This window comes from Micromonas pusilla, assembly GCF_000151265.4.
Source record: "Micromonas pusilla CCMP1545 genomic scaffold MICPUCscaffold_2, whole genome shotgun sequence".
Taxonomy (NCBI): domain Eukaryota; kingdom Viridiplantae; phylum Chlorophyta; class Mamiellophyceae; order Mamiellales; family Mamiellaceae; genus Micromonas; species Micromonas pusilla.
Window position 1 is genome coordinate 1792414 of NW_003315883.1, and position 27715 is coordinate 1820128.

The 27715-nt window shown below is 46.6% G+C and overlaps 10 protein-coding genes across 10 annotated transcripts; 5 read left to right on the forward strand and 5 right to left on the reverse strand.

Moving 5' to 3' along the window:
* Window positions 1-928: 928 nt before the first annotated feature.
* MICPUCDRAFT_70834 (glycoside hydrolase) lies at window positions 929-4383 on the reverse strand (the record flags this gene model as incomplete). The annotated part of the gene is made up of 5 exons (XM_003056503.1): window positions 929-1192; window positions 1268-1731; window positions 1824-2495; window positions 2562-4229; window positions 4341-4383. 5 exons carry the CDS (start codon window positions 4381-4383, stop codon window positions 929-931), a joined length of 3111 nt encoding a protein of 1036 aa, XP_003056549.1.
* Window positions 4384-7080: 2697 nt separating this feature from the next.
* On the forward strand, window positions 7081-9187 carry MICPUCDRAFT_31838 (type II secretory pathway family protein). The gene has a single exon (XM_003056104.1). It carries the CDS (start codon window positions 7158-7160, stop codon window positions 8835-8837), a length of 1680 nt encoding a protein of 559 aa, XP_003056150.1. The 5' UTR covers window positions 7081-7157; the 3' UTR covers window positions 8838-9187.
* A 72-nt stretch (window positions 9188-9259) lies between these two features.
* Window positions 9260-10716, reverse strand: HEMC (porphobilinogen deaminase, chloroplast precursor). Its single transcript, XM_003056504.1, has 3 exons — window positions 10474-10716; window positions 10233-10332; window positions 9260-10133 (listed from the first exon to the last, which is right to left on the reverse strand). The coding sequence occupies exons 1-3, from the start codon at window positions 10680-10682 to the stop codon at window positions 9312-9314; spliced, it is 1131 nt and encodes a 376-aa protein (XP_003056550.1). The 5' UTR covers window positions 10683-10716; the 3' UTR covers window positions 9260-9311.
* A 40-nt stretch (window positions 10717-10756) lies between these two features.
* Window positions 10757-11512, forward strand: MICPUCDRAFT_64996 (uncharacterized protein). The gene has a single exon (XM_003056105.1). The coding sequence runs from the start codon at window positions 11255-11257 to the stop codon at window positions 11432-11434; it is 180 nt and encodes a 59-aa protein (XP_003056151.1). The 5' UTR covers window positions 10757-11254; the 3' UTR covers window positions 11435-11512.
* A 1244-nt stretch (window positions 11513-12756) lies between these two features.
* On the forward strand, window positions 12757-15885 carry MICPUCDRAFT_55683 (uncharacterized protein; the record flags this gene model as incomplete). The annotated part of the gene is made up of 1 exon (XM_003056106.1): window positions 12757-15885. The coding sequence occupies one exon, from the start codon at window positions 12757-12759 to the stop codon at window positions 15247-15249; it is 2493 nt and encodes an 830-aa protein (XP_003056152.1). The 3' UTR covers window positions 15250-15885.
* On the reverse strand, window positions 15503-17415 carry MICPUCDRAFT_65000 (uncharacterized protein; the record flags this gene model as incomplete). Its single annotated transcript, XM_003056505.1, has 3 exons — window positions 17183-17415; window positions 16894-17085; window positions 15503-16790 (listed from the first exon to the last, which is right to left on the reverse strand). Exons 2-3 carry the CDS (start codon window positions 17058-17060, stop codon window positions 15503-15505), a joined length of 1455 nt encoding a protein of 484 aa, XP_003056551.1. The 5' UTR covers window positions 17061-17085; window positions 17183-17415.
* Window positions 17416-18376: 961 nt separating this feature from the next.
* MICPUCDRAFT_55685 (uncharacterized protein) lies at window positions 18377-21256 on the forward strand. The gene is made up of 3 exons (XM_003056107.1): window positions 18377-18691; window positions 18814-20140; window positions 20307-21256. The coding sequence occupies exons 1-3, from the start codon at window positions 18390-18392 to the stop codon at window positions 20619-20621; spliced, it is 1944 nt and encodes a 647-aa protein (XP_003056153.1). The 5' UTR covers window positions 18377-18389; the 3' UTR covers window positions 20622-21256.
* On the reverse strand, window positions 20572-22153 carry MICPUCDRAFT_31849 (uncharacterized protein). The gene is made up of 6 exons (XM_003056506.1): window positions 22075-22153; window positions 21551-21775; window positions 21299-21436; window positions 21143-21241; window positions 20980-21042; window positions 20572-20893 (listed from the first exon to the last, which is right to left on the reverse strand). The coding sequence occupies exons 1-6, from the start codon at window positions 22078-22080 to the stop codon at window positions 20810-20812; spliced, it is 615 nt and encodes a 204-aa protein (XP_003056552.1). The 5' UTR covers window positions 22081-22153; the 3' UTR covers window positions 20572-20809.
* Window positions 22154-23405: 1252 nt separating this feature from the next.
* MICPUCDRAFT_65007 (uncharacterized protein) lies at window positions 23406-24545 on the forward strand. The gene is made up of 2 exons (XM_003056108.1): window positions 23406-23777; window positions 24050-24545. Exons 1-2 carry the CDS (start codon window positions 23490-23492, stop codon window positions 24491-24493), a joined length of 732 nt encoding a protein of 243 aa, XP_003056154.1. The 5' UTR covers window positions 23406-23489; the 3' UTR covers window positions 24494-24545.
* Window positions 24497-27627, reverse strand: MICPUCDRAFT_55688 (uncharacterized protein). Its single transcript, XM_003056507.1, has 4 exons — window positions 27320-27627; window positions 27155-27220; window positions 26566-27055; window positions 24497-26513 (listed from the first exon to the last, which is right to left on the reverse strand). Exons 1-4 carry the CDS (start codon window positions 27451-27453, stop codon window positions 24618-24620), a joined length of 2586 nt encoding a protein of 861 aa, XP_003056553.1. The 5' UTR covers window positions 27454-27627; the 3' UTR covers window positions 24497-24617.
* Window positions 27628-27715: the final 88 nt, after the last annotated feature.

A 27715-nucleotide genomic window follows, 5' to 3' on the forward strand; every position in this document is an offset into this window, starting at 1 on the left:
GGACGTGAGGGGGCACGTCTGACTGACGCTCATACGAATTTGGAATTAAAAAATCGCAAGTTAATTTGGCGTTAATTTGGCCGATACGCGGCTGACTGGGCGTCATACGATTTTCACTTAGGGCACCTCGTCTATGATGAATACCGCCAAAAAAAAAAGGTAAATAAATAAATACTCAAAAAAATTCTTCGCCTTCGGCGAGTAAATAAATAAATAACATTTTCTTATTACTCATTATTTATTCACTATCAAAAGTTATCCCCTGGTACGTACGTACCTAAGGTACGTATGTAGCTATGTACGTAGCTATCTAGCTAGGTAAGAAAGTACCTCGGAGTTCGGGTCTTCACAACAGGGTTTTTTTGAAGCTAGTCATTCAAAAAACCTTCTAGTAGTGATGATAAAAAGTAGTGCCTTGGTAGAATATATCGGCATGACTAGATACAGCAAATCGTACAGTACTTCCGGAAGTACCTTCCAATTTAGCAGCTAGCCAAGCAACTACCTTCGTTTGAAGGTAAATCGCATCTGCTAAAATAGCGACTTTGCGTTAAGCAGTACGAAGCAAGATATGAGCAGTAAGGGGGGTGGTGGGGTGGAGCAACTTTTGTATAGAGGTGGTATCACCCAGAGGGGTGGTGGGGTGGTAGTAATTCAGACTAATACTTTCGCAGGGAAGCACGGAAGTACTTTTGTACCTTCGTGCCACGAATGCCGCCACGGTCACAAGAACGCGGTCGTATAGGGACCAGTGTGGGGGACGCACCGATCCGGAACACGTTGGCTTACTGCCACGTTCGAACCATGATCAAGAAGCACCCAGATCTTCAACCTCTAAAACGTAACTTCGCTGCAAAGCTTATGTACTGTTGGCCAGCCAGATTTGCTAAATAGGCTTAAGATATGCGTCGTTAGTTCCAGCTTTCTTTTAGTGACAGTCAGAATAACCATCTTGGAGAAGACCTTGCCTCTGCAAGTGTTGATATACTTCGAAAGGATCACCCTCACGAGGAAGTGCAACGATTGTAATTCCAAATGTCATTTCTCTACCTGTTTGTATTGTGAACTCTGGATGAACGGATGGTGTCCAGCTGTCGTCTCCTCCAACGCCCATGTGAACGTGATCAATGTGTACGTGCACGAAACTTTCTTTGACATTATCTAACACATCCAGCTCGTGGGTGTGAACTGCCTTTTCCAACGAATTCAACGAATGACGCTGAACAGTAATCAGTGCTTTTTCAGAATTATTAATTGCGAAAACTACTCCAGGTCCTAAGGTCCAAGAGTGCAACTTTTCTGGCAAGGTTGCTGCAGTCGCTGCATCATATTTTCCCAGATTTGAAGCAGACGTCGCGCAACGTAATGCCATCCAGCTGACATCTGAGCGTCCACTATTTTCACCTGGAATTATGTACGGGACGTGCATATCATCTACACTAGTGACGTAACGGCCCATCATTGCAGCTGTTTTTCGATCTGGATAGCACTCATTTGGTCCGCGACCGAACCACTCAATTCTCCGCATGCTGTTGGGGCTGCACATTTGCAAACCTACGCGCGGAAGTGGAGGTAAAGATCGGGAAGCATTAATTGTCATGAAGACAGATACTGAGCCTGTCGTGTGCACAACATGAGTAAGCTCAGCAGAAATTCCAGAAGTGTCATCGCAGTTATCTCCTCCTGAATTAAAACGATATGTAGCTGACATCCGGATTGAGCCAGACGGACCTGGTCCATAAGTTCGTTTTGTCGGGCAAGAGCAAGCCGATGGGTATTGTCGATAACAAAAGATATATAAATGAACGTAATATCGTCGAGACTAGACACTAGTTCGGAGTCCAAAACTTGCAAAAATAAATAGGATACCATCCTCAGACGATCCATGCCCGCTCTTCGCCAACGAGAGCAGTACGAGATGTCTTCGCCCCCTCGGTCATTGTCTGTGGGAGCACGCCAGAAGCAGGGGACAGGCCCTCCTACTAGTATCGGTAAGCCTCTATCGAAAGCACTGCGTACGGTGCCATTCAGTTTTCCAGTTAAGTAAAATGTTAAGTCCATTCCAGCAGCAGATTGCACCTGCAGGAGTCCTTCGCTTGATTCATGCACACGCAGAGTTGGAAATTTAGTAGGCAACGATTTCATAATTTTAGGACCTGGCAAGAAGCCTCCAAACGGCATAGGAAGTGTTAATTGTGTGCATGCCACTTCATGTCCACCATCACACCACGAAGTCGGCCTTTGAATGATGGTTCTGAGCTCAAGGTACAATTCTCGAAGTGGAGCGATTCGTGACGAATGATAACAGCGAAGAGCAGCGAGTGCAAGCTCACTAAGTTTTGGGAAGTAACTCAACCACGGGAAATTCAACACGCAGCCAGCGGGTATCACAGGAAGTGATAAGTCTCCAGCCGATAGCATGGTACCGCTGTCAGCCATAATAGTCCACGATGTCTGTAAACCGTTTAACGTTGAGAAGTTTAACCAGTTCCGGACTATCAAGCGGGGAGCTTTCCATTCCCAAGGGTCGAGGTCACGCCCTGTTGTGTGCGTTTCGGTACCATAAACGTCCACATCTGAATACGGTGTTGTCTCAGACGACATCGTCAAGTGAAAAGTGACTGGCCGCATTAAAAACTTGAGCTCTTCAGTCGCTGGATGAGGCCTACGATCCGGAAAAACCAAACCATTTATACAAAACTGTGCATCGTTCGGTTGGTCTCCGAAGTCTCCTCCGTACGCCCAAAAACGCTGACCATCGTGAGATACACTATCCAGGCCTTGATCTACCCAGTCCCAGACGAAACCCCCCTGCACTGCACCTTCCTTCCTAAAACAATCCCAGTACTTATTTACGTTCCCATTGCTGTTTCCCATTGCATGGCTATATTCACAGAGAATTACTGGTCGACCTTGTGCACAGGTCTCGGCTGCCATGTATTCGCAGGTGCGTACTCTAGCATACATCGGGCATATGATGTCCGTACATGTTGTTCGAGACCCCCCCGATTCGTAGTGCAGTGGCCTAGTAGAATCGTTTAACCGGGCCCAAGTTGCCATCGCGTGCTGGCCTCCTCCACAACCAGCCTCATTTCCGAGTGACCACATGATTATAGAGGCGTGGTTGCGATCTCGCTGTATCATTCGCGCCACTCTGGCGATGTGGGCAAGCCGCCAACGGGGGTCGTTCGATAAGAACGGTGTCGGATGCAGTCCCACATTGAATCCGTGAGTCTCCATGTTCGCCTCATCACACACATAAAGTCCATGTTCGTCACACAAATCATAGAAGCGAGGATGATTAGGGTAGTGGCTCGTGCGAACTGCGTTGAAATTATATCTCTTCATCATGATCACATCCTGGAGCATCGATTGTTTGGTCACCGCCTTACCGTGTTTTGGACAGTGTTCGTGGCGGTTGACACCTTGAATAATAATCGGTTCCTGGTTCACGCGAAGCCGCTGACCAAATATCTTTACTGTTCGAACTCCGACACGACACGCCTCGACGTCTGATATAACCTTCATTTTGGGGCCATTCTGATCAATCGACCTACCCAGTGGTGAAAGTGTTCGCATAACTAGGGTGTACAGATATGGTGTCTCTGCCGTCCAAAGATGAGCCGTTGGAATTTCAAGTTTTACACTAACTTTTCTGATGAAATAAGGTGGAGACTTTTCAAATGGCTGACCGTGTACTTCCCCTGGGTCACATAACTCCAAATCACTAGAATCAGTAGTGGCGTCCGCTACTAGCTTTCTGTTGGCATCGTATAGTTGTACGTCAAGATCGACATCTGAAGGCAGCGATACATCAGCAGTAACAGCTTCGTGTACAAAAACGTCAGCGACAACTAGAGCTGATCCAACTGATCCCTCGGGTACGTTAGTTGAAACTACATAATCAGCTATGAAAGTGGGCTCTTTAACATAGAGAACTACATCACGGTGAATACCACTTAGCCACCAATGATCCTGATCTTCCAGATAGCTCCCATCACTCCAACGCATCACTTGAGCAGCTAACAAATTAGTCCCAGGCAAGAGATACTCAGTTACATCGAACTCAGCGGGCAGTCGACTGTCCTGTGAGTACCCGACAAACTTACCATTGATCCAACAGTAAAATGCTGAATCAACACCCTCGAACACGACAAAAACTCGTCGATCGTCACTTATCCAGCTTACTGGCAGTTCAAAAGTCTGTCGGTAGCACCCAGTGGGATTTTCTAGCTCCCGAGAAACGGAAACATCCGCCGTCCACTTCCAGGCTTTGAGGATGCTGCTATCTCCACAGGTGGCGGAGGCAGAATGATTGCTTTTGGAAGACCAAGCGCCACGACGACGAGCACGAGGCGGGTCAAGTGGGAAAGGATAAAACATGTTCGTGTATATCGGCCGATCAAAACCTTCACACTCCCAGTTTGCTGGAACGCGTATTGTGTCCCAATTATCGCAGGTAAAGTCTCTTTCATAAAACCTCTGTGGCACCGTGAACGGTGTAGCCGCGAGGTGAAATCTCCACTTACCGTTCAAGATCACGTAGCTTGGGAGACACGATGTCGTGCATCCTGCAGACCAAAAATGAAGGGCAGACTTGATATCGGGAAAAGAATAGAGGGGCACGTGCCCTGCCCTGCTAACAATTTGCAAATTTAATAACGAACACAAAAATGATAAAATGATGACCTGTTCTAGATCAGGAGAGCACTACCTTTTGCGGCGGCTGATTATCTCAGGGTTTTCCCAGTCATATATCCCCTTCAAGACACGACTTCCCTGGGCATTAAAATCAAGTCAGACATGAGTACAAACTTCTCGCACGTAACGTTGTGGAAGAGCACCAAGATCAGTGAAACTGCAAGAACTGAACAGGAGTGGATGTAACGACCTACCGGGAATGGCAGTGCAACTCGATGAGTTGTATTAACAAAAACACGTCGAACGAGAGAGTCTGCATGCCATGTTTCGTCCGGAGAAGTAGAAGTTACTCGCGAACAAGCGTTGAACGTAAGGTCGTAGAGCCCATCGGCCAAACGCGTGAGAAACGCAGCCCAACCCGTGCGCCAAGTCCAAAAAGTGTAAAGAGAATCTATGTATGGTAGCAAAAGTCGGAGAGAAATTTCCTTAAAATCAAAAGTCATTCAAAAGCAAAAATGAAAAATGAAACGAAGGTCAGTTGCTGTGCTGAACTCGTCTGGTGTTGCTCACGGCTGAGCCTCAAGCTGTCCACAGAGGTATTGGTGCGTGACACGTACAGTACGTGTACACGTACGTAGCCCTACACTTTTATTTTATGCGTAGGGCCTACGTGTAGCCCTATCCTAGCAGTATCCTACCTTCGAAGGTACGAAAGTAGTTATCTACTGTACGTGTACACGTACTCATCAGTTCCTAGCATATTTTTTTACTATCTTCGTAGTCCAATATTCTACAGTATTTACCTTCGTACGGAAGTACTTTCGCACATGTCCTTTCGCAGGCTCGCAGGCCCGTGCCCACCACCCCTCGACAAGGCCCACCACCCCTGGTGGGGTGCCCAGCACCCCTCGACAAGGCCCACCATCCCTGGTGGTTTTGGGGTGGTGCGGCCGGTCGCATGCCGTTCGTGCGCTATGGGTATTTAGTCACAGTAAATTGCAGGGGTGGTACCACCCCACCCCAGGGGTGGTACAGTACCACCCCTCCTTATTGCTCATCAGATATCGTTGAAGTATTTTAAAGTAGACATGTACGTGTACTGTACAGTACAATCCTTCGAAGGTAGTACATAGCCCTACGTGCTTCGAAGATATTTATCTTAGATAGAATAGCTAGCTAGCTAGCTACCTTCGAAGGTAGCTAGCTAGTAGATAGCTAGCTAGCTAGTGTACAGCTGTACACGTTGTACACGACTGTGTGAGACACTGTGTAGCTGTGTACATCTGTACAACCTACAACATACGGAAGTACACGTACAATAAACGTACGGAAGTACTTTCAATAAACGTACGGAAGTACTTTCGTACTTTCGTACTTTCAAAGTACTGTACAGTGTACTTTCGTACAGCTGTATGTACACCTACACCTACGTACCTTCGAAAGTACTTTCGTACGAAGATAGCTAAGTTGTTTTACCTTCGAAGGTAGATAATATGTTTACTTATGTGTACACTGTACAGGCTGTACACGCAGCCCTAGCTAGCTAGTACGAAAGTACTTTCGAAAGTACGAAAGTACGAAAGTAGCTACGAAGGTACTTTCGTACTTTCGTACGAAAGTACACGTACCTTCGAAAGTACTTTCGTACTTTCGAAAGTACGAAAGTACCTTCGAAGGTAGCTAGCTAGCTACCTTCGGAGGTACTGTAGCAGACCCTGTTACTCAAAGAAATATTCCAAGTGAGTAGGTAATAGAGTATTTTGTCACAAGTATTTTTTAGTAGTAGATACTGGTGAGTATTCGGATATTTCGAAGTTTGAGTAGATAAATACTCTTGAGTATTTTGCACTTGGCATTACTTGGCATTTTTGAGTATATAAATACTCTTGAGTATTTTGCACTTCTCATGTTTGAGTAGATAAATACTCTCGAGTATTTTGCACTTGGCATGTTTGAGTAGATAAATACTATTGAGTACTTCCGGAAGTACGGAAGTACTTGAGTATTTTGCACTTATTAGACTGTGACTTTTTCTTGTGCTTTCTTGTGCTTTCTCACGGGGAAAAACATTCGTTCAAAACCTACAAATACGTTGAGTAGATAGATAGATACTTTGTATTTTTCGCCGCCTACGGCGAGTACAACGTACTGTAGATAAATAAATACATTCAGCAAAATAATAAAAATTTGCGTAAATAAATACTGTACTGTACTGTAGATATTTGGAAAAAAATTTCGCCTCCGGCAGATGAATAAATAGAAATAGATACACGATTTTCGAGTATCTATTCAAGTATTCACTACTCAAATACCTTTGAGTAAAACAGGGTCTGTAAACTGTAGCTAGCTACCTTCGAAGGTAGCTACTAGGGCCCTACAGTACATGTACTGTCTTGTACAGTAGCCCTCCTCAAACTCGTGCGGGTCACTGCACGAACACTTCTTACAAAAAACGTCTGCTCGAAGTCTGATTTTCTGGTGACCGTCAAACGCTCTGAAGGTTTATTCGCGCCGCGATGCGCCATTTACTAAGCTCTGCAAGCATTCGTCAGTACGATAAATGGTCTCTTGTATCATCACACGCCAAAAAACCGGCACTGGTATGTGCCTCAAAACATACTAAAAGTGCTGTCAAGTTACAGTGCACTTCTCGCGGAAGTTCAAATCGAACGATCCAGTTGCTACTTTTCCAACAATTCCGGCCGGCTAAACGTGGAAAGCTCCTCATTACGCGCGCGGACTCATTTGGGACCCTAAGCGAACGCCTAAACAGTGCCTGGTCTGCGCTGAAGGATGAGGACGACTTAAGTGTTGAAAACATAAGTTTACCTCTCAAGGATATCCGCCGAGCACTTCTCGAGGCAGACGTGTCCCTCCCAGTTGTCCGTCGCTTCATTAAAAGTGTAGAGGAGAAGTCCATCGGCGTCAAGGTTACCAAAGGTGTGAGTGCATCACAACAACTTACCAAGGTTGTCGCGGACGAGCTTTGTGAGCTCATGGGAGGGTTTGGTGGAGACAAGCTTATTTTCCGAAAAGAAGGAGAAGGGCCAACAGTCATACTGATGGCAGGCCTGCAAGGTGTTGGCAAGACCACAGCCTGTGGAAAGCTTGCGCTGTTCCTTAAGGCGCAGGGAAAACAAAGTCTCCTCGTTGCTACAGATGTGTATCGCCCTGCTGCTATTGACCAGCTGAAGAAACTAGGTGAGCAGATAGACGTGCCCGTATTCGAACTGGGGACTGATTTTAGTCCTCCAGACATAGCCCGCTCAGGTGTTGAAAAGGCAAAACTAGAAAATTTCGATGTCGTGATTGTAGATACTGCTGGCCGGCTTCAGGTCGACGAGATGCTCATGGCGGAGCTCTTGGCGACGAAAGCAGCAACTAGGGCAGATGAGACGCTACTGGTGGTGGATGCCATGACTGGGCAGGAAGCAGCGTCGCTCACTGCTGCATTCAATGACGCGGTTGGCATTACTGGCGCTGTTCTGACAAAAATGGACGGAGACACCCGCGGTGGTGCTGCGTTATCTGTCCGAGAGGTCAGTGGTAAACCTATAAAATTTATTGGCTCTGGTGAAAAGCTGGATGCTCTGGAGCCCTTCTTTCCGGAAAGAATGACTACTCGAATACTTGGTATGGGTGATGTAGTATCCTTGGTTGAGCGTGCTCAGGTGGCAGTGAAAGAAGAGCAAGCTAACCTGATGCGCGATAAGATATTGAGTGCAACATTCGACTTCAATGACTTTTTATCCCAGTTAGAGATGATGGGCAAAATGGGTGGGATGGGCGGGCTCACAAAGATGATGCCAGGAATGAACACAATGAGCGACAAGGAGTTGCAGGATGCTGAGAAATCGCTAAGTGTCGCAAAATCTCTCATCATGTCGATGACTCCGCGGGAACGTCAATTTCCCGACCTTCTTGTTGCAGGCTCAAGTGCAGCTTCACGTCGGGGGCGCGTCGTTGAGGGCTCTGGACGGTCTGATAAGGATCTCGCCAACCTGATTGTCATGTTCGGCAGTATGCGTGTAAAGATGCAGAGCCTGTCAGCTCAAATGAACGGGACAGCTAAAGAAGTTGGACTCGTACCACAGTTAAGCGAGGTTGACTTGAATAAGCTGGCATTTGAGGGTGTTGGGAAAAGAGTGTCTCCTGGGATGGTGCGGCGCCGAAAGCTGAACGCATCATTTGGGTGACGGAGGCTGCTGGATGTCTGGTGGTTCTTCAACTCCGTACGTATCGGCCATGCCATGCAACTAGGACGACCATTTTGTGACTAATAGCGGTTGGGTTGCATCTGCAGATCTCTCTGCTTTGCTCGTTTTTTTTGTGATAGTCAGCCAGATAAGTCCTGCACTAGAAATATGTTGTGATTAAACGTTGGAGGCTGCCCGAATTCTGACAACTAGAATTCTCGCCAATGGCTATCTTACGTACAGGATGTGGAAATGAAAAGAACGCATGATAATGACCAGTGAAATCAACCATAGGATCGGCTTATATCTAAATGAAATAGTCTGCAAAAAATACGAGAAAGGCAAGAGTTTTCATAAGAGTTGAGAGACAGCGCACTTCCAGTGGTTCTCCACTCGAGGGAAATTCATGGACTTAGCAAAAAGTGTCCCCACAAAAAAATATGTATTGAACATCCCTAACAATACTCTCAAAGCTCACCAACTTCCACCATGCTCGAGGAGATTTTCAAAAAACTCAGAAGGAGCCAGCGCCTTGAGCTCATTCCCAGCATCTTTTCCAGCGTCGATAGCATCTGTAAAGGACCAGTTACTGCTTCGAGTTGTCTCAAGGATTTGTTTTCCATCCAGAGATGCAACAAGACCACGGAATTCGAGATTGTTCCCGCTCTTGTACGCATATCCTGCAATAGGGGTGCGGCACGAACCATCGAGTGACGCCAGGAATGCACGCTCACACTCAACAGCAATGCGAGTTTCTTCGTGGTTTAGCTTCTCAAGGAACTCAAGCTGACGGCTATCACCAGTACGACAAGCGATACCGATTGCTCCTTGTGCAACAGCAGGTAACATGACGTCAGTCTCAAGTATTTTTGTGGCGTGCTCTGTCATGTCCATGCGGTTAAGCCCAGCTATGGCCAAGAGTGTGCAGTCAACAACGCCTTCTTGCAGCTTACGGATACGGGACTGCACGTTGCCGCGAAAGTTAACGCACTTTAAGGTAGGAAACTTTGCAAGGAGCTGCGATTGGCGCCTTAGTGACGCAGTGCCGACTAGAGCACCATCTGGAAGTTCGGAAAGGTCGTCATACTTAACTGATATGAACGCATCACGAACATCTTCACGAGGGAGCATGCAAGGCAAGATGGAACCTTCAGGAAGATAAGTCGGTACATCTTTCATGGAGTGAACCGCAATGTCGATGCGACCGTCAAGGAGGGCGACATCTAATTCACGGGTGAAAAGGCCTTTACCACCAATATCTGCAAGAGGTTGGTCAAGTACTTTGTCGCCAGTGGTCTGTTGTGATGGAAAGGAATGAAAGTTAGGAATAGTTTCGTTTCTGAAGTGCCAGCTGAACCTGCGATTCTTGGGGTCAATACACCGAAATCTTCTTACCTTGATGATGCATATCTCAAGGGCACCTTCCTCAGACAGCTCGACGAAGTTTTTCTTCAAGAGGTCACGTGTCATGTATGCTTGTGCCAGGGCTAGTGGACTGCAAGTGTCTTGAAAAGGTCAGGCTGGTTCACGAGTTCAACCAAGGTAGAACAGCACAAGAAGGAAAAGAGTGATATGATAACATGATATGCCAAGCGAAATTCGTCGCAGTACAACAGTGATTGATTTATTCGCTCACCTTCCGCGAGTGCCGATCTTCACGATGGGTTCATCTACCTCAGCAACTACACGAACGACATTGCGGTTCCTCGACGTGCGATGAGCTGACGACGCCGCAAGGGGAGGACTAACAGACAGGAACTTCGAGCGGAAACTCAACTTTCGTGTGGAAACAGAGGTAAAGTCAACACTTGCGGAGAACGACGCTGTGATCGCGACGGAGGCCATATTTCCGAACTTCACTTCAGTATAACGAATGACGAGTTGACAAGAAATGAACTTCGTTTCGGTACTGAGATCGAAATGCAGGCCCGTGATTGGGAGATAAAACAAGATCTACAGTAGCCGATCCAGCTACACACCGCACTGTACGAAGGTACACTCTAATAGCTTCATAGCCCTAAACAACTTTTACCTTCTACTGTACACGTGTAGGGCTACGTGTACGTGTACAGCTGTACACGTGTACAGTACGAGTAACGTTGTAGCCCTCTAGCTAGTGGCTATCAGCGAAAGGATATGAGCTTAGAAAGGATATTAAAAGGATGAGCGCGCGGTGTGCTGTAACATCGCGCAGACGCCGTTTTTGGCTCTGTAACTGCACGGCACATTAGATGACATCACCCGCGAGGTGCGCGGCTCGACCGCGTTCGTGTCTGAATCGCATGAGCAAAGCATAGACTGGCGCGATCGCGTCGATTTGTAAAAGAGCAATTTTCTTCGCAGCTACAGCCTCGACCCGCGGAGTTCAACTGCCGACGCAAGCGATCGTTTTTTTTTGCGTTGTGCGAATTTTAAATATGCGCTTATGTGTTCACGCGATATATTCACGAAGTTTTTTTACGTCCCTAACTGTTTCCATGAAGTTTCGACTTCGCGTACGCGAGCTCAGGAGACGGCAAATGTTTGTAACGCCGAGTCTGTTTTGCAAACGACGGATCTGTGCGCCGGGACAGCCTGATTCAGCGCCCCAGGTGTAAAAAACACGCTTGAATGATCGTTTACGCCGTATAGTCGATGTTCGCTTTGACGCTCCGTCCTCAACCGCGGCGCGCGCCTCTCTGACTGTCCTCGCGCGGCGCGACAGTTAAAAGGATGAGCTCACAGTAGCTCATCCTTTTAAAAACGTACTACACGTACGCAGTGTATATTTGATCATACGCTCATCCTTTTTCTAAGCTCATATCCTTTCGTTGATAGCCACTAGCAACTGTACTAGCTAGCTAGCTACGAAGGTACTTTCGTACTTAGCTACAGGGTAGTACGAAGGTAGCTAGCTACCTTCGGTACCTTCGTAGAGGACTAAGCGTGAATTGACGGAGCATATTGATTGTGACAGAACTATTGTGACTACACGTACTCGTAGTGTATCATACTGTACACGTGCGTACAACGCGTATGTTTTCTTCGAAGGTATGATATCAATGTATCTACTTTCGTATCATACATTGTACCTTGATACAGAACGAAAGTACTATGTACTGTAATAAACGTAGTACAGTACTCGTACGAGGATACTAGTGTACTTTTTCTGTACACAAACTACCTTCGAAGGTACGAGTACGAGTATAAACCATAATAAATATTTATGTCATCCCCTGGCTGTGTACGTAACGCGTTGTACAGCTGTACGAAGGTACACGACTACACGTACTGTACACGTATTGTAGATAGCTATCATAGCTAGAATGAGAAATTTAAAATGCCCCTCGCTGACAGCTTCTTGAAGTGTGGAGTCAGAGCGCGAGTCGCGGAAATAGTATGTCCGGAGCGCGAAGTGTGGACACGACGCCGTTCAAGATGAATATTGGCATGTTTAAGACTATTCCCGAGAAAGAAGTGGAGGTGCAGCTCTCCGTTCTCATCTCTGAGTAACTTCAGCACCACCACTGCCGAGTGCATACGAGGTGCGGTTATACCGCAACTTTTTCTTGCGACGGTGACCGTGTAAACTTTGTCGTTTTTCGCTCCTCGCCCTATTGCGATCTCTACTTTTTCGTGCAGTATTATGGTTCTGAAGAGCATCCGGATCTGTTTTCTTGATGGGCGGTTTATTTAAACAAAATATCTCACAATGCTCTCATCGTACACCTTCCAGGCATTCCAACGCGAACGACACAAGCCTATGTCCGAGGGACCAGTGGAGCTCGATGTTGGCAACTTACGAGGCAATATCTTTCTCCAAATGGTAAAACCGGGCCACCTATTTCGACTTTTCCAAAACCACGTACCACTAGCCCAAGGTTAACACAGTTCATCAAATCATTTCGTTATTTTTTAACTTCTGTATATTGGTCACCAGATGCATCATTTTGAAGAAGGCCAGCGTGATGACTTTTTTGAAATTTATGAGCGCTACATTCCAGAGTCGTACCGCGGTGCTGAGGAGGCCCGGCAGATGGAGTTTGTGCTTCAAGTATATTTTGCTGTCTTTCCCTCACTCCCCTACAGTGAGCGAAAACTTGGCACGGTCAAAACGTGTGGTGCCGTGGCATATGATTTAGGGAAAGGACTGGTGGAGCTTCGTCTTTATCTAGAGAACCGTGGTGTAGACACAGCTTGCAAGGAGGAGTTGCTACCTCTCTACGCAATTCCATTTGTTCAAGACCCGAGGCAACATTCTATTTTTAAGAAACTTTTTGAGCCAAGATGGACCATCGACCTTCGTGCGAATCTCGAGAGATTTATCGCTCAAGCTTCAGATGAGGTGCTTCCTCCACGAATTTTGACAGTTCTTAAGCAATATAACGATCTGGTGGCTATTTCTTCTGTAAAAAGTGGAGAATCGATGAAACTCAATGAGCGCGCTAGAGAACAATCGGGAGCCAGTTTGTTAATTGAAACATTCAGTACCGTTGACTCGCACGCTTCTGCACCTGATGATGCTTGGAAAACATTTACGACAACACGCGAGAATGAACTAAATTTGTTTTCTGAAAATGAACCTGCCTCTTACTCGATAGCTGCTCCCATACACATTATCAGGAGGACGACACCTTTGTTGAAGGGCGAGATATCAATGCACGATTTATGCCCTTCACTAGAGTTTTCGGGTACAGGTGCTGAGTACAACGCAACTAATTCCATATGTACTCGGGGTGCTGGTTTAGACACAATGGAGAATCGCGTGGTCTCTAAGCCACCAATCGTACTCCCAGAGGACATCCATGAAACTTTTCCAAACCGTAAATGTCTAGTTGAGCACGCCACAAACAATGCCGAGGATGCCTACTCTGCAGATATTCTTCCTGAAGGCATAATGAACACGTCGAGCATGGAGTGTTCGCCGTTTACTTCCAGGAATGACGACCATGAAGCTACCACCTCAACTACAGAGGAGAGAAGCCTGTCTCTGATTGAGGACTCCAGGCACCAAAATTTCAGCAACGACTCTGTTGAGCACCTCGGAGACTTTCAGCCAAAAGCGTATGGGAGTAATACCTCTGACAAAATGATAACCCCGTATGAACTCGCTGTCCAGTTCTGTGAACTGGACTACGCCCAAATTGTGTTGGACATTCGTGCAAGCATCGAACGACTCTTGAGTGACCCTGGAGACAATCTCGCTAAGGATCTTGTCATCCGTATACTGCAGGCACTCCGCTGGCGGATCACACGCGTGTCACGAAGTCAAAACCGTAAGATTGCTGTTCAGCTCCTCGTGAAAGGCGATATTTTTGCAATCCACAACGCACAGATAGAGAGCAGCCCAGAGAGTACACCTGGTAGCCTTATTGACGCACTGCTGGTTGGTTGTGGCAAACGGGTGCAAAGGGAGTGTTTAAGCCTGATCAATGCGCTTGCTTCTATCGGCCTAGGAAGGCAGTATCTCTTGTTACCTGGCAGTCGTGTTGTTGCAGCGTTGTCTTCTGTCATCAATCCTGCAGAGCACACCGTTTGTAGTAGACACCATCTCCTTGGCGCACTTCAAAAACTCAGCTTGCACGGCACTGCGGCGACTTTGATGGCTTCTCTCGGTCTTATGTCGTGGATATTGTGTTTGTTACAGCAGAATTTCAGCACTGGAGTCCAAATTGATTTCCCCGGTGCCCTCTCTGAGAATGATGCCGAGCTTGGTGTGGGGTTGCTGATGAACATGTCCCTTACGTCAATGGGTAAGCAAGTTGTTGAAGAATCTTTGAAGATGATGGAATATTTAGATATTTCGGAGACGAGTGAGACATCTGTCCTGCACGTGCTGAAGCAAGTACTGCAGAGCCCTAATTCACAAGTTCGCGCGTATGCAAATGGGGCACTTTACAGCCTACTTCACTCTGATTTTATTCGGTCGAAAGCCCGAACTCTTGGGTTTCTTGGGATGCTTGCTGATCTTGCGAAGCACAGCGACGTCACGTTTGTGCGACAGATTAACTTCGTCATAGCCCTTCTTTACTCAAGTCATCAAGCGCCAACGGATAACAACGATTCGCAAGAAATTGGTTGCTCTGAGGTCTTCACAGGATATTCTATCTCAGATGCTGAAACGTTTGTTGACCTTACACATGAAAGTGTGCACAGTTTTCTCAGGGATGAGGTTACACTTTTTGAATTGGGATTGGATACCCAAGTAAAGAACTCACTTGGCCACAGGGCTTATGATGGTAAAGTTGGCGAGGTACTATTACGGGAGGACTACGCTTCACTGGAGGATGAAATACTGAACCCGTCAAAATATTCAGAGATTAAGGAGACAGATGTCATCGCGTTCGGTTATGAAACACTCAATTATGCCAGCGAACCTGAGTTGATCACTTTTTCTTCTTTTGTTGGTCCGAACTTCTCGTCAGTGAAGTAGAAAAAAAAGTTAGCCTACCTTATATGAAAAAGTCGTGTCGAACTTCAAACTGAGCCAGAGCCAAAATATCTTACTCATACTATGTGTAAATGTACCAGCGGTGTCAGGCGTAGATAATGCCCACCGATGACGATTCGTTATACGCCTCTGATTCGCAACTTCTTTATTCGGGAAGGAATAACATGCACTTGGGAGAAAAATGTACATGCGCAATCAATTTGTTTTGTTCACGACCGCACAGATATATTTTATCTTATCTCACGAGCTCTGCTGCTGTTACGTCATTCGGTGAAGTGAAACATCTGCGCATGGTCGCCGGTGTGTGCATCGAAGTCATCAGAACTATGGACCAGGTATTCACAGATAAGAACAGTGTACTTAATGCCCATAGTGGCCAAAAGTTACAAACTCCGGTGAACTCCAACGAGTAGGCAGTCACTAGCCAGCCGATTTGAGTTGTAAACCAGCTGACTATACACGTGCATGTGAATATCGGCGAATCAATGCGGCGTTTTCGTCTTCTGCTCTGTGCTATGCGGTTCGGCACGTCCTTACTATTAACTGTACTACGATTCGCCGAGTTCCATTCTCCCAGGCACCGCAGAATGTTAATGTTTGGCACACAAAGAGGAAATAAGCACAGATACCAAACAAAGTATTGAGCTGTGCATACACTGTTGAGCGTGACAAATGCAAATGTTTGCATGAATAGGCAGAAAGGCAAATCGGATGCATACTTAATGCCAATAACCAGGATAACAGTTATGTGTGGAATGAGGCAGGTGTACCTCGATTGGAAGTTTTCGGCCATAAAAATACTGTTACCTTCAGTCGCGAGATACGCACTGTAGAACGACATTGAAAAGTTGTGGCGAATATCTACTCGTTTCATGTGATGGACGAATGTTTCTCTAAAAAAATCCATTCCATACCATAATTGATAGTATGCTACACACGCAATTGACAGACTAGCAGCCACTGTACAAAAATACACTTTCCTTGGAGAAAACATGCCTTTTAACAAACTTGTGCCAGTAGAAGCGCATGAAGTCTGGTGTCCAACAACTGCCGCAGTTGTCAAATCATGAGTGCGTGCGGGTACCTTCTGATCCACTTCATGCACGAATATCGAACCTTGTTTGTCGATATAGAGTAGCAGCGGCACTGAGTAAATGATAGGATACAAGCGAAAAAGGGTTGCAAAGGCAAAGCACGATGCTGCTCGAAAAGTATCTTCGCATTGGAGGCAACACACAATTAACATCAGAAGGAACGCAGTCAAAGATTCACAACTACCACGAGTAGACATCGTTATCGTATACGGGTTAAATAAATACGCTGCAGAGAGTGACTTTGTTTCGCTACCTCCCTGTTGACTCAACACCTTCTTGATCAGCACCCAAGACACAAGATCCCCGACCACAAAAAATGCCTTTCCGACCAGTGGGTGGGAAGTGACGTTAAGGACACAGGTGAACGCGAGAACTGGCGAGTAGCGAAACGTGTCCCTTTCGTAAGGGGAATCACCAAGTGTGACGAACCTGCAAAACAAAGAAAACGTGAGTTTTGACATGTTGACTGACAGGAAAACAAAAAATGAAGTGGTCTATTTTGTAGTGTGATCCAGTATATGTACCAGTATACCTCGCAGCGTCTGTGAACACCCCGTAATCGATATCCGTGAAAGGTAAACCCGCGCGAGCGTCCTGATACATGCCGTATATCATAAACGCAAGTCGTATCGCAAATGCAGCAGTAAGAACACTGCATTCGCCCGTTCGGAGTGGCGCTGACATCCCCCACCACTGCATTTCGGAGCAAAAGGGTCGCACGGAACTGAACGTGATATCACTGTTTGCAAGACTGACGCTGAAAAGTTGAAAAGTCCTCTCGATACAGGCCCTATTTTCATTGGTGAAAGGCAAAACCTCACCGGTGCACTGGCGGTCGCAGCTTCACAACTAACTTGACAACAGAGGTGTGCAAAACTGCACTTCGGACTGCAAGTCGGACCTTGGGGTTTGGACCTCTACTCAAAGCTCTCTCGTATCTTGAGCGACTCGTCGTGGGATCCCCGGTTTCAACGTTTTCTACAAAGGCATTCGGTCAGGACGAAGTTTTCATTCGTGCACTTCGGGTTTTTCACAATTGAACCATTTAAATCTCCTGAATGCCTCTCGGTTGCTGAAATGCCCGTGACTAAACGGATCCATCACATACAGTATAATAGACGAGGTCCCTATGAAGTCACCAAATTTTAAGGTCACGCTCCGGCAATCAAATTTCCCGTGCCAAAAGTACGAAGTTTGTACGCGTATTTAGGCTAAATCTTAAAAACGAACTTTCGTGCGCGCCCACGCGCCGTCGCTGCGCGGATCGATTTGAAACTTAGTGGCGATGTTGTCCATCATGCAGCGGATGCCCTCAAAAAGATTCGCGATTTTAGGACCATCGCGATTTAGACTACCCTGCACTGTAAATACGCATGCAAATTTCGTACTATTGGCACGGGAAATTTGATTACCGGAGCGTGACCTTAATTTGCGATTTTTTTATTCCACAGACTATATAAGTTGAGCGTCCGTCAGACGCGCCCCCTCACGTCCGCGCTTCCCCGAGCGCCGTTTTTTCGTCTTCTGTCCGCCGCGCAAACGCATGGATCTGGTGTCTAAAATCGCAAATGGCTGCTGCGAAAAGTGAACGTGAAAAAAAAATACCCTCGTACTGTATGTGTTTATCCACTTGTGTTTTATTATTACTGTACGTGTACTGTACGTGTACGTGTACAGTGTACAGCAGGGGATAACTTGCTCGACCCGCAAAAGTCTTCGCCTTTCGAAAACATACTGTATTACGTTGTAGCCCTACACGTGTAGTAAACTTTTACCTTCGAAGGTACTTTCGAAAGTACTTTCGTACTTTCGTACAATATTCAATACGAATGAAGGAATTTATTTTTACTATCATACCTTCGTATTAAAAGATAACTGTACGTGTACACGTACAGCTGTACACGTACAACGCGCGTTACAGTACGTGTACACGTGTACACGTACTGTACGTGTACATGAACTTCCGGAAATGACTGAGAAATATTTTAAAGTTCTTCTGCATAGTTGACAAAAATGACACTGACAGTCATGAGCTCTCAAGGAACAGCACGACAATTGTTTTCTTGTAGTTATGTTTGCTTCATCGCTCGTCAGGATCGCAGATTAACACCGCAACCGCAGCCCCGCTCGCATGCACTTGCACGTTCCCTCGACAGGTCTAGGAAATCATTGTCCTTGCAAAATGCGGATGTTGTAATACGTGAACTGTCTTCGACGCGCGCATCGTTGAGTCGAGCACGTCGTGGATATGCAGAGATGTGCTCAGGAAGGCATTCCATCACGTCTGGACATGATCTTCAGGGTAAGACGGTCGTTATTGTCGGACTTGGGTGGGGGCGAGAGTAGTCATACCTAAAAAAAGAGCTAAATTCTTTACGGGTCGCTTTCACGTTTTATAAGTCTGCTCCTCTAACTCTTTTTCTTGCTGCCGCTTTTGTGACCAACATGCAAGGAACTCAGGTCGGTCGGCTGCACGGCTCGCCTTCGTGCGGGGAGCTACCGTTATAGGCGTCGACCATAATTGTAGTTGCAAACAACTAAACGTCGTTGAAGATATTGAGAGATATTTGAATTTTGGAAGAAATGACTTTGCCAAGACTGCTGAAGTTGACAGGTGCTTGTCTGTCGGTAGTTTCCTGCGTACAGAGCTGGGCGACTTCAAGGAAGCCACATTTCAAATTGCGGATATCATAGTGCTCTCCCCTGGAGTGCCGCTGACACAGCCACAAGTGGCAGCAGCTTTATGTCAAACGAAACAAGGTTCAAAATGCACCGTAATTTCTGAACTTGCCTTTGCCTCGCAGTGTCTTCCAAAAATGCTGCCCATAGTTGCGATCTCTGGAACCAACGGAAAGTCAACGGTTTGTTCGTTCACAGCACAGCTGTTGGCGTCGTGTGACTGCCGCACATTCATGGGTGGTAATATTGGAAAACCACTTAGTGACTGTGCTTTGGAATTCATCTTAGCCGAGCATATTTGTGGCCATCTTGCTGATCTCGGCCATCATTGGCCTTATGACGCTGCCGTCGTCGAATGCAGCAGCTATCAGCTCGACCACCCGGGCACGTTGCGCTTTGATGCTGCCTGTATTCTCAACCTTACGCCCGATCACTTAGAGAGACACAAATCCATGGCGAACTATGCAACAGCAAAGACACAGATATTTGCTGGCCTGAGGGGTACTCACACACTAGCAGTGCTTCCCAAGAGAGAAAGTGCAAGAGGGCGTCATCAGAGCTATCAGGTAGAAAGTGACTCTACGACAGACCATATAGTAGACTTGGATTACGATGGAGCGACCTTGTTAGAAAAATGTCGAGAAGCAGTTATTAAGACACTTATGCGCCGAGTTTCCGAAACACCGAACGAGAGAGTTGCGTGTATTGGAGGTAGATTGGCTCACATAGGTAGTTTACCAGGTGTGAAAGTTGACCTGAATACAAAGATTGCTATAGTGCACTTGCCGTCTAACAGAAGTTCTTCTAGACAGAATTCACCTAGTTATGTAGATCTTTCTGCGGTATCTTCTCTGGGGACTCACAACATCCTGAATGCAAGCATTGCACTACTCATGGCTCACTCGTTGAGCCCAAAGGATTTCACAGTTGCACGGCTCAAAGTAGGACTTGATAGGCTAAAGCTTCTGCCTCATCGTATGCAACTTGTGGCACAGACAGGGAATCCTTCCTTCAGGGGTATCCATTGGGTGAACGATAGCAAAGCAACGAATATAGAGGCCGCAATAGTAGGGCTACAAAGTTATGGACGACGCGCCCTTGTTCTCCTTGGTAAGTGAACTTACAGGGACTCCACAAAGTTTCACCAACTGCTATGGACCTGTCAACTCGTAGCTATGCAAAATGAGTTTTGAAGAGCCAGTATGATTTTGATCCTCTCCACCTCACTATTAACTTTTTTTTGGGACCATATTTCTTGGCGGTAAGGCAAAAACTGGAACTGCTTCCAACGAACTTGGTTTTGCTGCACTTGTCCCTGCACTGCTGAAACATCAAGGCGTAATAACTTTTGGAGAATCAGGATCATTAATAGCTAATGAACTTCGAGAAGCTGGCATCAACCCGAAGGCAGAGGTCAGTCAACTGAGTGACGCTGTTACCCTGGCTCGAGCAGTTGTCAGGCGAGGTGGAGCCGTGATACTTAGCCCGGCCTGTGCGAGTTTTGATGAGTTTGACAGTTTCGCACAGCGCGGAGAAGTCTTCACACATCTCGTTCTTAGAGGCAACACTTCGAAAGCATAAATAGGTGTAGAGCAGTATGCATGCATTTTATTACAGGTCATGCATGCTAGGTTGAAATATTTCCTCTTGATTCTGTCCTTTCCAGCTGTTCAAGGCAGAAGATCGAGTGACTATAAAGGACTTTCCAGGAATTAACTTGAGACTCTCGCTGGATCATTCTGATGCCAGGAATCTTACGGCGTAACTCCCTAACGATAACGTCTGAGAGACAGTTGCTGGTTGCGCTTCCAGGTTCCTCGCTTGGAGGGGCGCGACTTGTTGTAGTTGTGTCCCTAAATGAGGACAAAAGTTCATATTTTCATTTTCGTAAGAAACGAAAGAATGGTGTGAGAGAAAAAATGCTCTGTTTATTGTTTACCTTTCCTTGAAGTCCTCGGTACTTCCGACCAGCTGATGTCAGACCACGCAACTCACGGTGTTTCTCAAGAAAGGGACTCGAATACAAAGATTTGAAAGGTGTGACGCGATATTCAGTTTGCACAAGACAGGCACTCGGATTTTTCGCGTTGTGGTATCCTTACATGGACGGGGGCGCATATCCAGTTGATGCGGGGATCACCTCGAATGACTTTGTGCATTGGATCGACCATGATTACTTCATAGTACTTATACACAGAATCCTGAGAAAAAATATTATGCCTGCTATAATAGAACTGAAAATTTTCAAGGTGAAGCACCTCGTTCAGCCAATAGGAATTGAGCACACGAAGAGCACCACAACGCCGAGCAGTGCGTTCTTCCGCAACGGATCTCAGGTTGCGAGCGAACTTGAGCTTCTTGACTCCTTGATGAACAGGCTTGCCATAGCGAATTCCCTAAAAACGTTCGAGATAAGTGATAGTAGAGTGAAAGTTGAAAGTTGAAGTTCGCTACATTGCATCTCTCTGCACGTGCCCATGACAATTAATGAAAGAAGATTAGATATTCACCTTTGAAACGGGCCGCTTACGGCCGCCACGACGGACTCGTGCACGGTATACACAAAAGCCCTGCTTCGCCTTGTATCCTAGTCTTCGAGCCTTGTCCGGGCGAGTCGGACGAGTCACGCGGCAAACTGAGGGAAGCTGCCGATACTCCCACACACGAACGCGCTGCAGGAAACGGAGAACATCACTTTGCTTTTTCTTCCAGAGCTCTTCAACATACTTATACGCCTGGAAAATTAGTGAAAGATCAGAAAAAATAATTTATTAAATCCTTAGTTCGAAAACCGAAGAAACTAGAGCTGGCGCGAGTTCGTGAGTTAATTTGCTAAGGGTATGATGCCGCGGTATAGAAAAAAAAGTGTTTGCTGTGGCAATCGGGGTGATCGCCGTCTCGAAAGCGTGGAAAACGGAATTCGTTTTGCGGCAAAATATATACACGTAGTCGCCTCTGAGAAGTTCGACGGTTCGTGTAAAGATTGCGGGCGAAAATGCGCATGCGTGATGGAAACATGCACGTATTAACGTACCCCCATGGTATTTAATGATCTGCGATTCGATCCGGATCGAAGTTTTCGAGAAAGAGATCACGAAATGGCCACGTATTCGCAGGCTTGAAATGAAGCCGAGAAGCCTTGTTTAGGGTTTACAAAAATAGTCTTGTTTTCGAGTACTCGTACAGTACAGTAAGTTGCAACTATACGTGTACACGTGTACACGTAGTGTAAAGTTGTAGTTGTACATAAAGTACTTTAGTATCAACACATGACGCGTTCCTTCGAAAATACCGTACGTGTACAATAGTACAGCAGTGTACACGGAGGGCCTAGCTACGGCATAAACGTGTATTACCTTCGTACGAAGGTACTTCCGGAAGTACAACGTACTTCCGGAAGTATTCTTTCGATCTCCGAAGGTATTAGCTGTGTACGATATTTTATGGTGTTGTACATGTACGCGTACGTGTACAGCATGTAGATATGTACGTTTACTGTTGTTGCACATGCACCTGTATGTTGACTATTTTATTATGTACAACTTGTACTGTATTTTATCATTGTCTAGCTAGGGCTACAATGATGATGCTACTTCTCGGCATTTATCAAGCACTTCAATACTCGTGCCACAATCATGCCGAAGCCAGAAATTGAATTAGTGTTGCAGATTAAGCTTACTTGGACTGAAAATTTTGTCGGTTTAGAAACAGATCGACGCAGCGACGGCGCGTGAACGCGCACGAAAGTATTTCCGTACTTCCGTTCGTACGTCTTTTGCGATTTGTTTGATATTGAATACGCACGCAAATTTCGTACGAAGGTACGTGTACAGGATGTACACGTACGTGTAATAACGCGTTTATGAAAGTATCACAACTTCCGGAAGTACAACTAGTTGTACAACTACACGTGTACAACTACTGTACATTTTTTTGTTGTACTTCCGGAAGTCAGATACAACTTACTGTACACGTACACGTACTGTACACGTACAGTACAACTACAACTACACGGAGATAGAGATGAATTTTTGGTTTTGGGAGGCATCACCGAGGTGTACGTGTACAGCTGTACACTACACGTACAATTTTTATTTTTTTTTAACCCTAAAAATACAAATCACCTACGAAGGTATCAAATTAGGTTTTGATAGGGAAGGCCTACGCTTTTTAAGCCGCGAATTAGCGTTGATGCGACAGAGTTAAGGGTGAAATGACCGCGAAGCGGTCTACCCTTTAAGCTCCGTCAATTCACGTGAATTCGCGGCTGAAAGGGCGTAGTACTGTAGTACGTGTACTCGTACAGCACAGTACAATAAAATTAATCTGTTAATTAAGTCTGTGCGAGGATAGGGTTACTTACGGCGAACGTGAAGTCTGCCACGCACACACTTTCTCTCGGTGCAACGCGACTCAAAGCGCGGTTATATTCAACGAGACCTGGAAGAAATGCCACACTCGCTTATGACCGGACCATTCGTACTGCATGATAGCTCTGCTGCGTATTCTGCGCGTCGCGGCCGAACGCTCGATTCTTTATCTTCGGATTTCTCGGGGAAAGCCTCCGTTTTCGCTAGCAGAGGAACTGGCGAAGGACGGACTTGGCGGAGGGGATCGACGGTCATAAACATGGCGGCCTCTAAAGAAAAAAAATCCCGAGACCTTGACATGATCAAAGGCATGCTCGACAACGAGAATACTCTGCTTGTCGCCGGCTTCCGTTACCAAGGACTTTCGGTAAGATGACTGAAAGCCCTACAACCTGGTGAACCGGAGCCTGTCTCGTCGGGGCAGGCTCTATAGATTTCTCGCTAGTGCGTCAACGCGTGAGCTCGCGCGCATTGGCATTTTTTTTACCCGCATATCCTACCCGTCGGTGATTTCCACGAAAACCTAGGGTTGTTGATTCCGCGAAAACCTAGGGTTGACAAATTTTGAGTGAAACCGAGCAGGATTCTTTCTATGGGCAGCAAGCACTCACTGCTGAACTCCTTTTTTTGCGTTTTCAGGTCAAGAATATGATCAAATTTCGCCGGCAGTTGCCCGAAGGTGCGCACCTTCTAGTTACGAAGAACACCCTTATGGTGAAGGCAACAGAGGGAACGAAATGGGAAGCCATCTCTGAGTGTGCAACTGGTATGAATGCCTGGCTCTTCGTCGACGAGAATATCGCCCCTGCGATCAAGTCTGTAAAAGGCCTTCAAAAAGACTGGAAGAAAGATGGAATCGAAGTGGATTTTAGCGGTGCGATCCTAGATGGAAAGTTCATTGACCCCAAAGGCATCTCGGCCCTTGAGAAACTTCCCACCAAAAAGGACCTCATCACCATGGTTGCAGTTGGCATCAAACAGGTTCCAACGAAGCTTGCACGGGCATCTAATGGTGTTCCCCTGAAACTTGCGTATGGCGTGAAGGCCATCGCCGAGGGAGAGTCTACCATTATTACGGCTTAAAATGAGCAACTCATATTTTTGATATTTAAGTCAGCTACATAGAAGTACAAATAGTCTCTTCCTTACTTGACCTTTCCTCGCTTTCAACCAGCAGAAAGTGTGAGTTACACGTTCAACAAAAACCTTATAAAAGTAACCAACCGAGTCCCAGCGCTGCGGTGGCGAACGCGCCTCCCCCCCAAAAGGCGCCAGAGGAACCAAAAAGATCACAAAGTCGACCAGCCATGTAGTTCCCAGCACCAAGAGCAATCCCCTGTGATAAAGCTGAGATGGCGAATCCAGTACCACGCACGTTGGGAGGCATCGTGGCTGACAATACGGCTTTCATGTTCGCTTGAGTCATGGCCATGTGCACTCCAACAGCTAAGTATCCTACGAAAACCTGCCAGGGCGTTTTTGCCAGCACCAAGACAAAATCTGCCACGATCATCATTCCGAACCCGCCCAAAAGCATGAACTTTCGACCGTTTCCATAAACTCCATTCTGATCCACTCGGTCTGCTACAACGCCCAATGGGTATGTAAGCAACGACTGTATAAGGTTTGTCGCGACCATAAGCATAGGAAGATATGCGGCCTTAAGCCCTACTGCATTCGCGTGAAGGGTGACAAATGCCTCACTAAAACGAGCAACCTTTAGAACGGTAAAAACAAGCAGTGCTCTCCAATACGGCCACGGGAGATTGACAGCCTCGCGATACGACCAGCGCCACGATCCCCACACAACTTTCTGCTCTTCTGTGTGCTCGAAATCCAGAGAAGATGTAGACCAATCAGTAGAACTGAAAGGATTTGACTGCAAGTTATTTGAGTTTCTTGCTACGTTAGGACCAATACAGACATCCGTTCTGCTATTCAGCTGCACTCGGGCGCCATCCAAATTACGCATGTTTCCTCTATACCTTTTCACTGAAAACATAGAAGCACCAGATGACTGAAGAGGACCAGCAACTGTTGGAGCACTTCTCTTGTCTGAACTGTGTTTGATTAAACTATGGGCAGTGAAGTTAGAATCATGAATCTCCACAACATCCATCCTAGGCACAGAGCTTCGGACAAAACTTCCATGCGCATAAGTATCAGGATTTGTTTTCGTTCCCAGACTTTGTCGATGTCGGAAAGTTCGTTCCTCTTCAGTTGATAAGTATTCTGCTTCCCACTCGCGCTGTCGGATTTGCCACATCTCCTCAGATTCCCCATGATAGCGGCTAAGCTGTGGGAATGATAACTCGCCAGGACGCTTCTCCTTGACCTCTTGTGCACGATTTTTCATATCTTCGAGGTGCTCTGTAAGCCATTCACTCACGAGCCGCCATGTGCGTTTCCCTCGATGCCAGGCCATATCTCTGCCTGAATCTTTGCAACGGGATCGACGCCAGCGCACTGGCTCATACATCATAGCAAGTGGACCGCGACCATGCCGCCGTTTCGAGGGCGCGTGACGTTCCGGATATTTGGGCATACCGTAGTGTTTTGACTGCAAACGAACCGGTTTGCGCACAAAATAGAGCAACATGAAAATTGCAAACAGGGACGGCAGTGCAGCGAGTCTAAAAGTCAAACGATAGTTATTTTGCGTGATTGTCATGCATATGACGGCACACATCGATCCAAATACACCACCAAGGGTGGTGAGCGACTGGTGTAAGCTATATGTGGTGCTGCGTTTCTGCCGGGGAGAGAGGTCTGCTATGAGTGCATCAGTAGGTGCCGCTCTTACACCCTTTCCAAATCTGTCGAGCAGCTTTGCAGAAACCACCCACTGCGAAGTGACAGCAGATGCAAGAACTAGTTTCATTGCCGCTGTCATAGCGGAACCAAGGGCTATTACCTTAACACGTGACTTTATAACATCACTCATCACACCAGATATAATTCGCGATAGGTTTGACATAAGCAGTGCTGCCCCTTCAATTGCACCGATTCGCGTGTTTGAATATCCGAGTTCAGTCTTCAGGAAAACTGGTAGCAGGGAGAACACCATACATGTAGATGATGTCCAGAGGAATCCGCAAAACGCCTGTGATAAAAAAGAATCATAAATGAAAAATGCAGTTTTGAGGGCGGTAAACAAGTTGAACAAGTGGGACAAGACTTAGAATTGAGGGAGAGATTGAGGAACTCACGAGCGCCCAACAGCTCCGATTATCAGTCTCGTTGAAGACGATGCCGGGAAGCTTTTGTCGTGCCTGGCCCGGCATTCTGTGAACAAGCCAGTTGAATAAACTCGTGTGTAATCCAACCTTCTGCAACCTCTCATCTTTTTGCTCATCGCCTTCCTCCTCATCATACTCACTTGAACTGGAGACAATTAAGTCCGTTTTACACTCATCTTCTTCGCACTCTTTGATCGTTTTTTTCAGAAGACCACGTCGAAAATCTTCGCCCGCATCACCGCCACCCGTACTCGTCATCGACCTCAGTAAAAAAATGTGACGACAAGAACTTCGGCTCTGAAACGAACATTTGCATGTTGGGCAAGTTTCGTGTGTGGAGAGCAGCGAAGCAGAAGTCGTAGCCCATTTAAGCGATGCGCTTGAGTGAACGTGAGCATGTAGGTATCTAAAAAAAAAGAATAGATGTCGGCATGCGCAACAGGATAAACGTCTTCAAACGAAGGCACGGTAAAGTAGAACATCAAGTGGGCGAAAAAACGCGCACCGGAAGTTTGCTGCAAAGGGGCGCTCTGGTTGACTTGAGGACATCCACGATACTCGCGTTTGGCATCTACAAGAAAAAAAAGATGTCGATGGTACGCAGCAGGATAAAAAACTTCACAGAAAAGGGCACGGTATAAGAACATCGAGTGGGTGCAAAGTTGAGCACCTGAAGTACGCCGCACCGCGACGGCCGGCTTGACTCGAAGGTGTCCTAGTTATACGCACACGGCGAGTCGAGACTGAGTGGTTGCCCGCAGAATATGCATTGCCAGCATACCACGTCAAAACGAGCGAATCCATCTCGAAGTCAAACCGACAGAAAGGAGCGGTTTCACCTCAGTCGCGACCTGCACATGGATATCTTTCCCCAGCTCGTACAATTCCACGACTGGTGCACGTGGACAAGTCCCGAGTGCTCCAAAGTCACCCTCGCTGGACACGTGCGAAGCTACGAACCCTAGCTAGCTAGACTTTAATTACAACAAGCGTTGTAAAATAAACGAACGTACTGTGCGTACGAAGGTACCTTCGTAGGATACTGTAGTGTGATATGATACGAAGG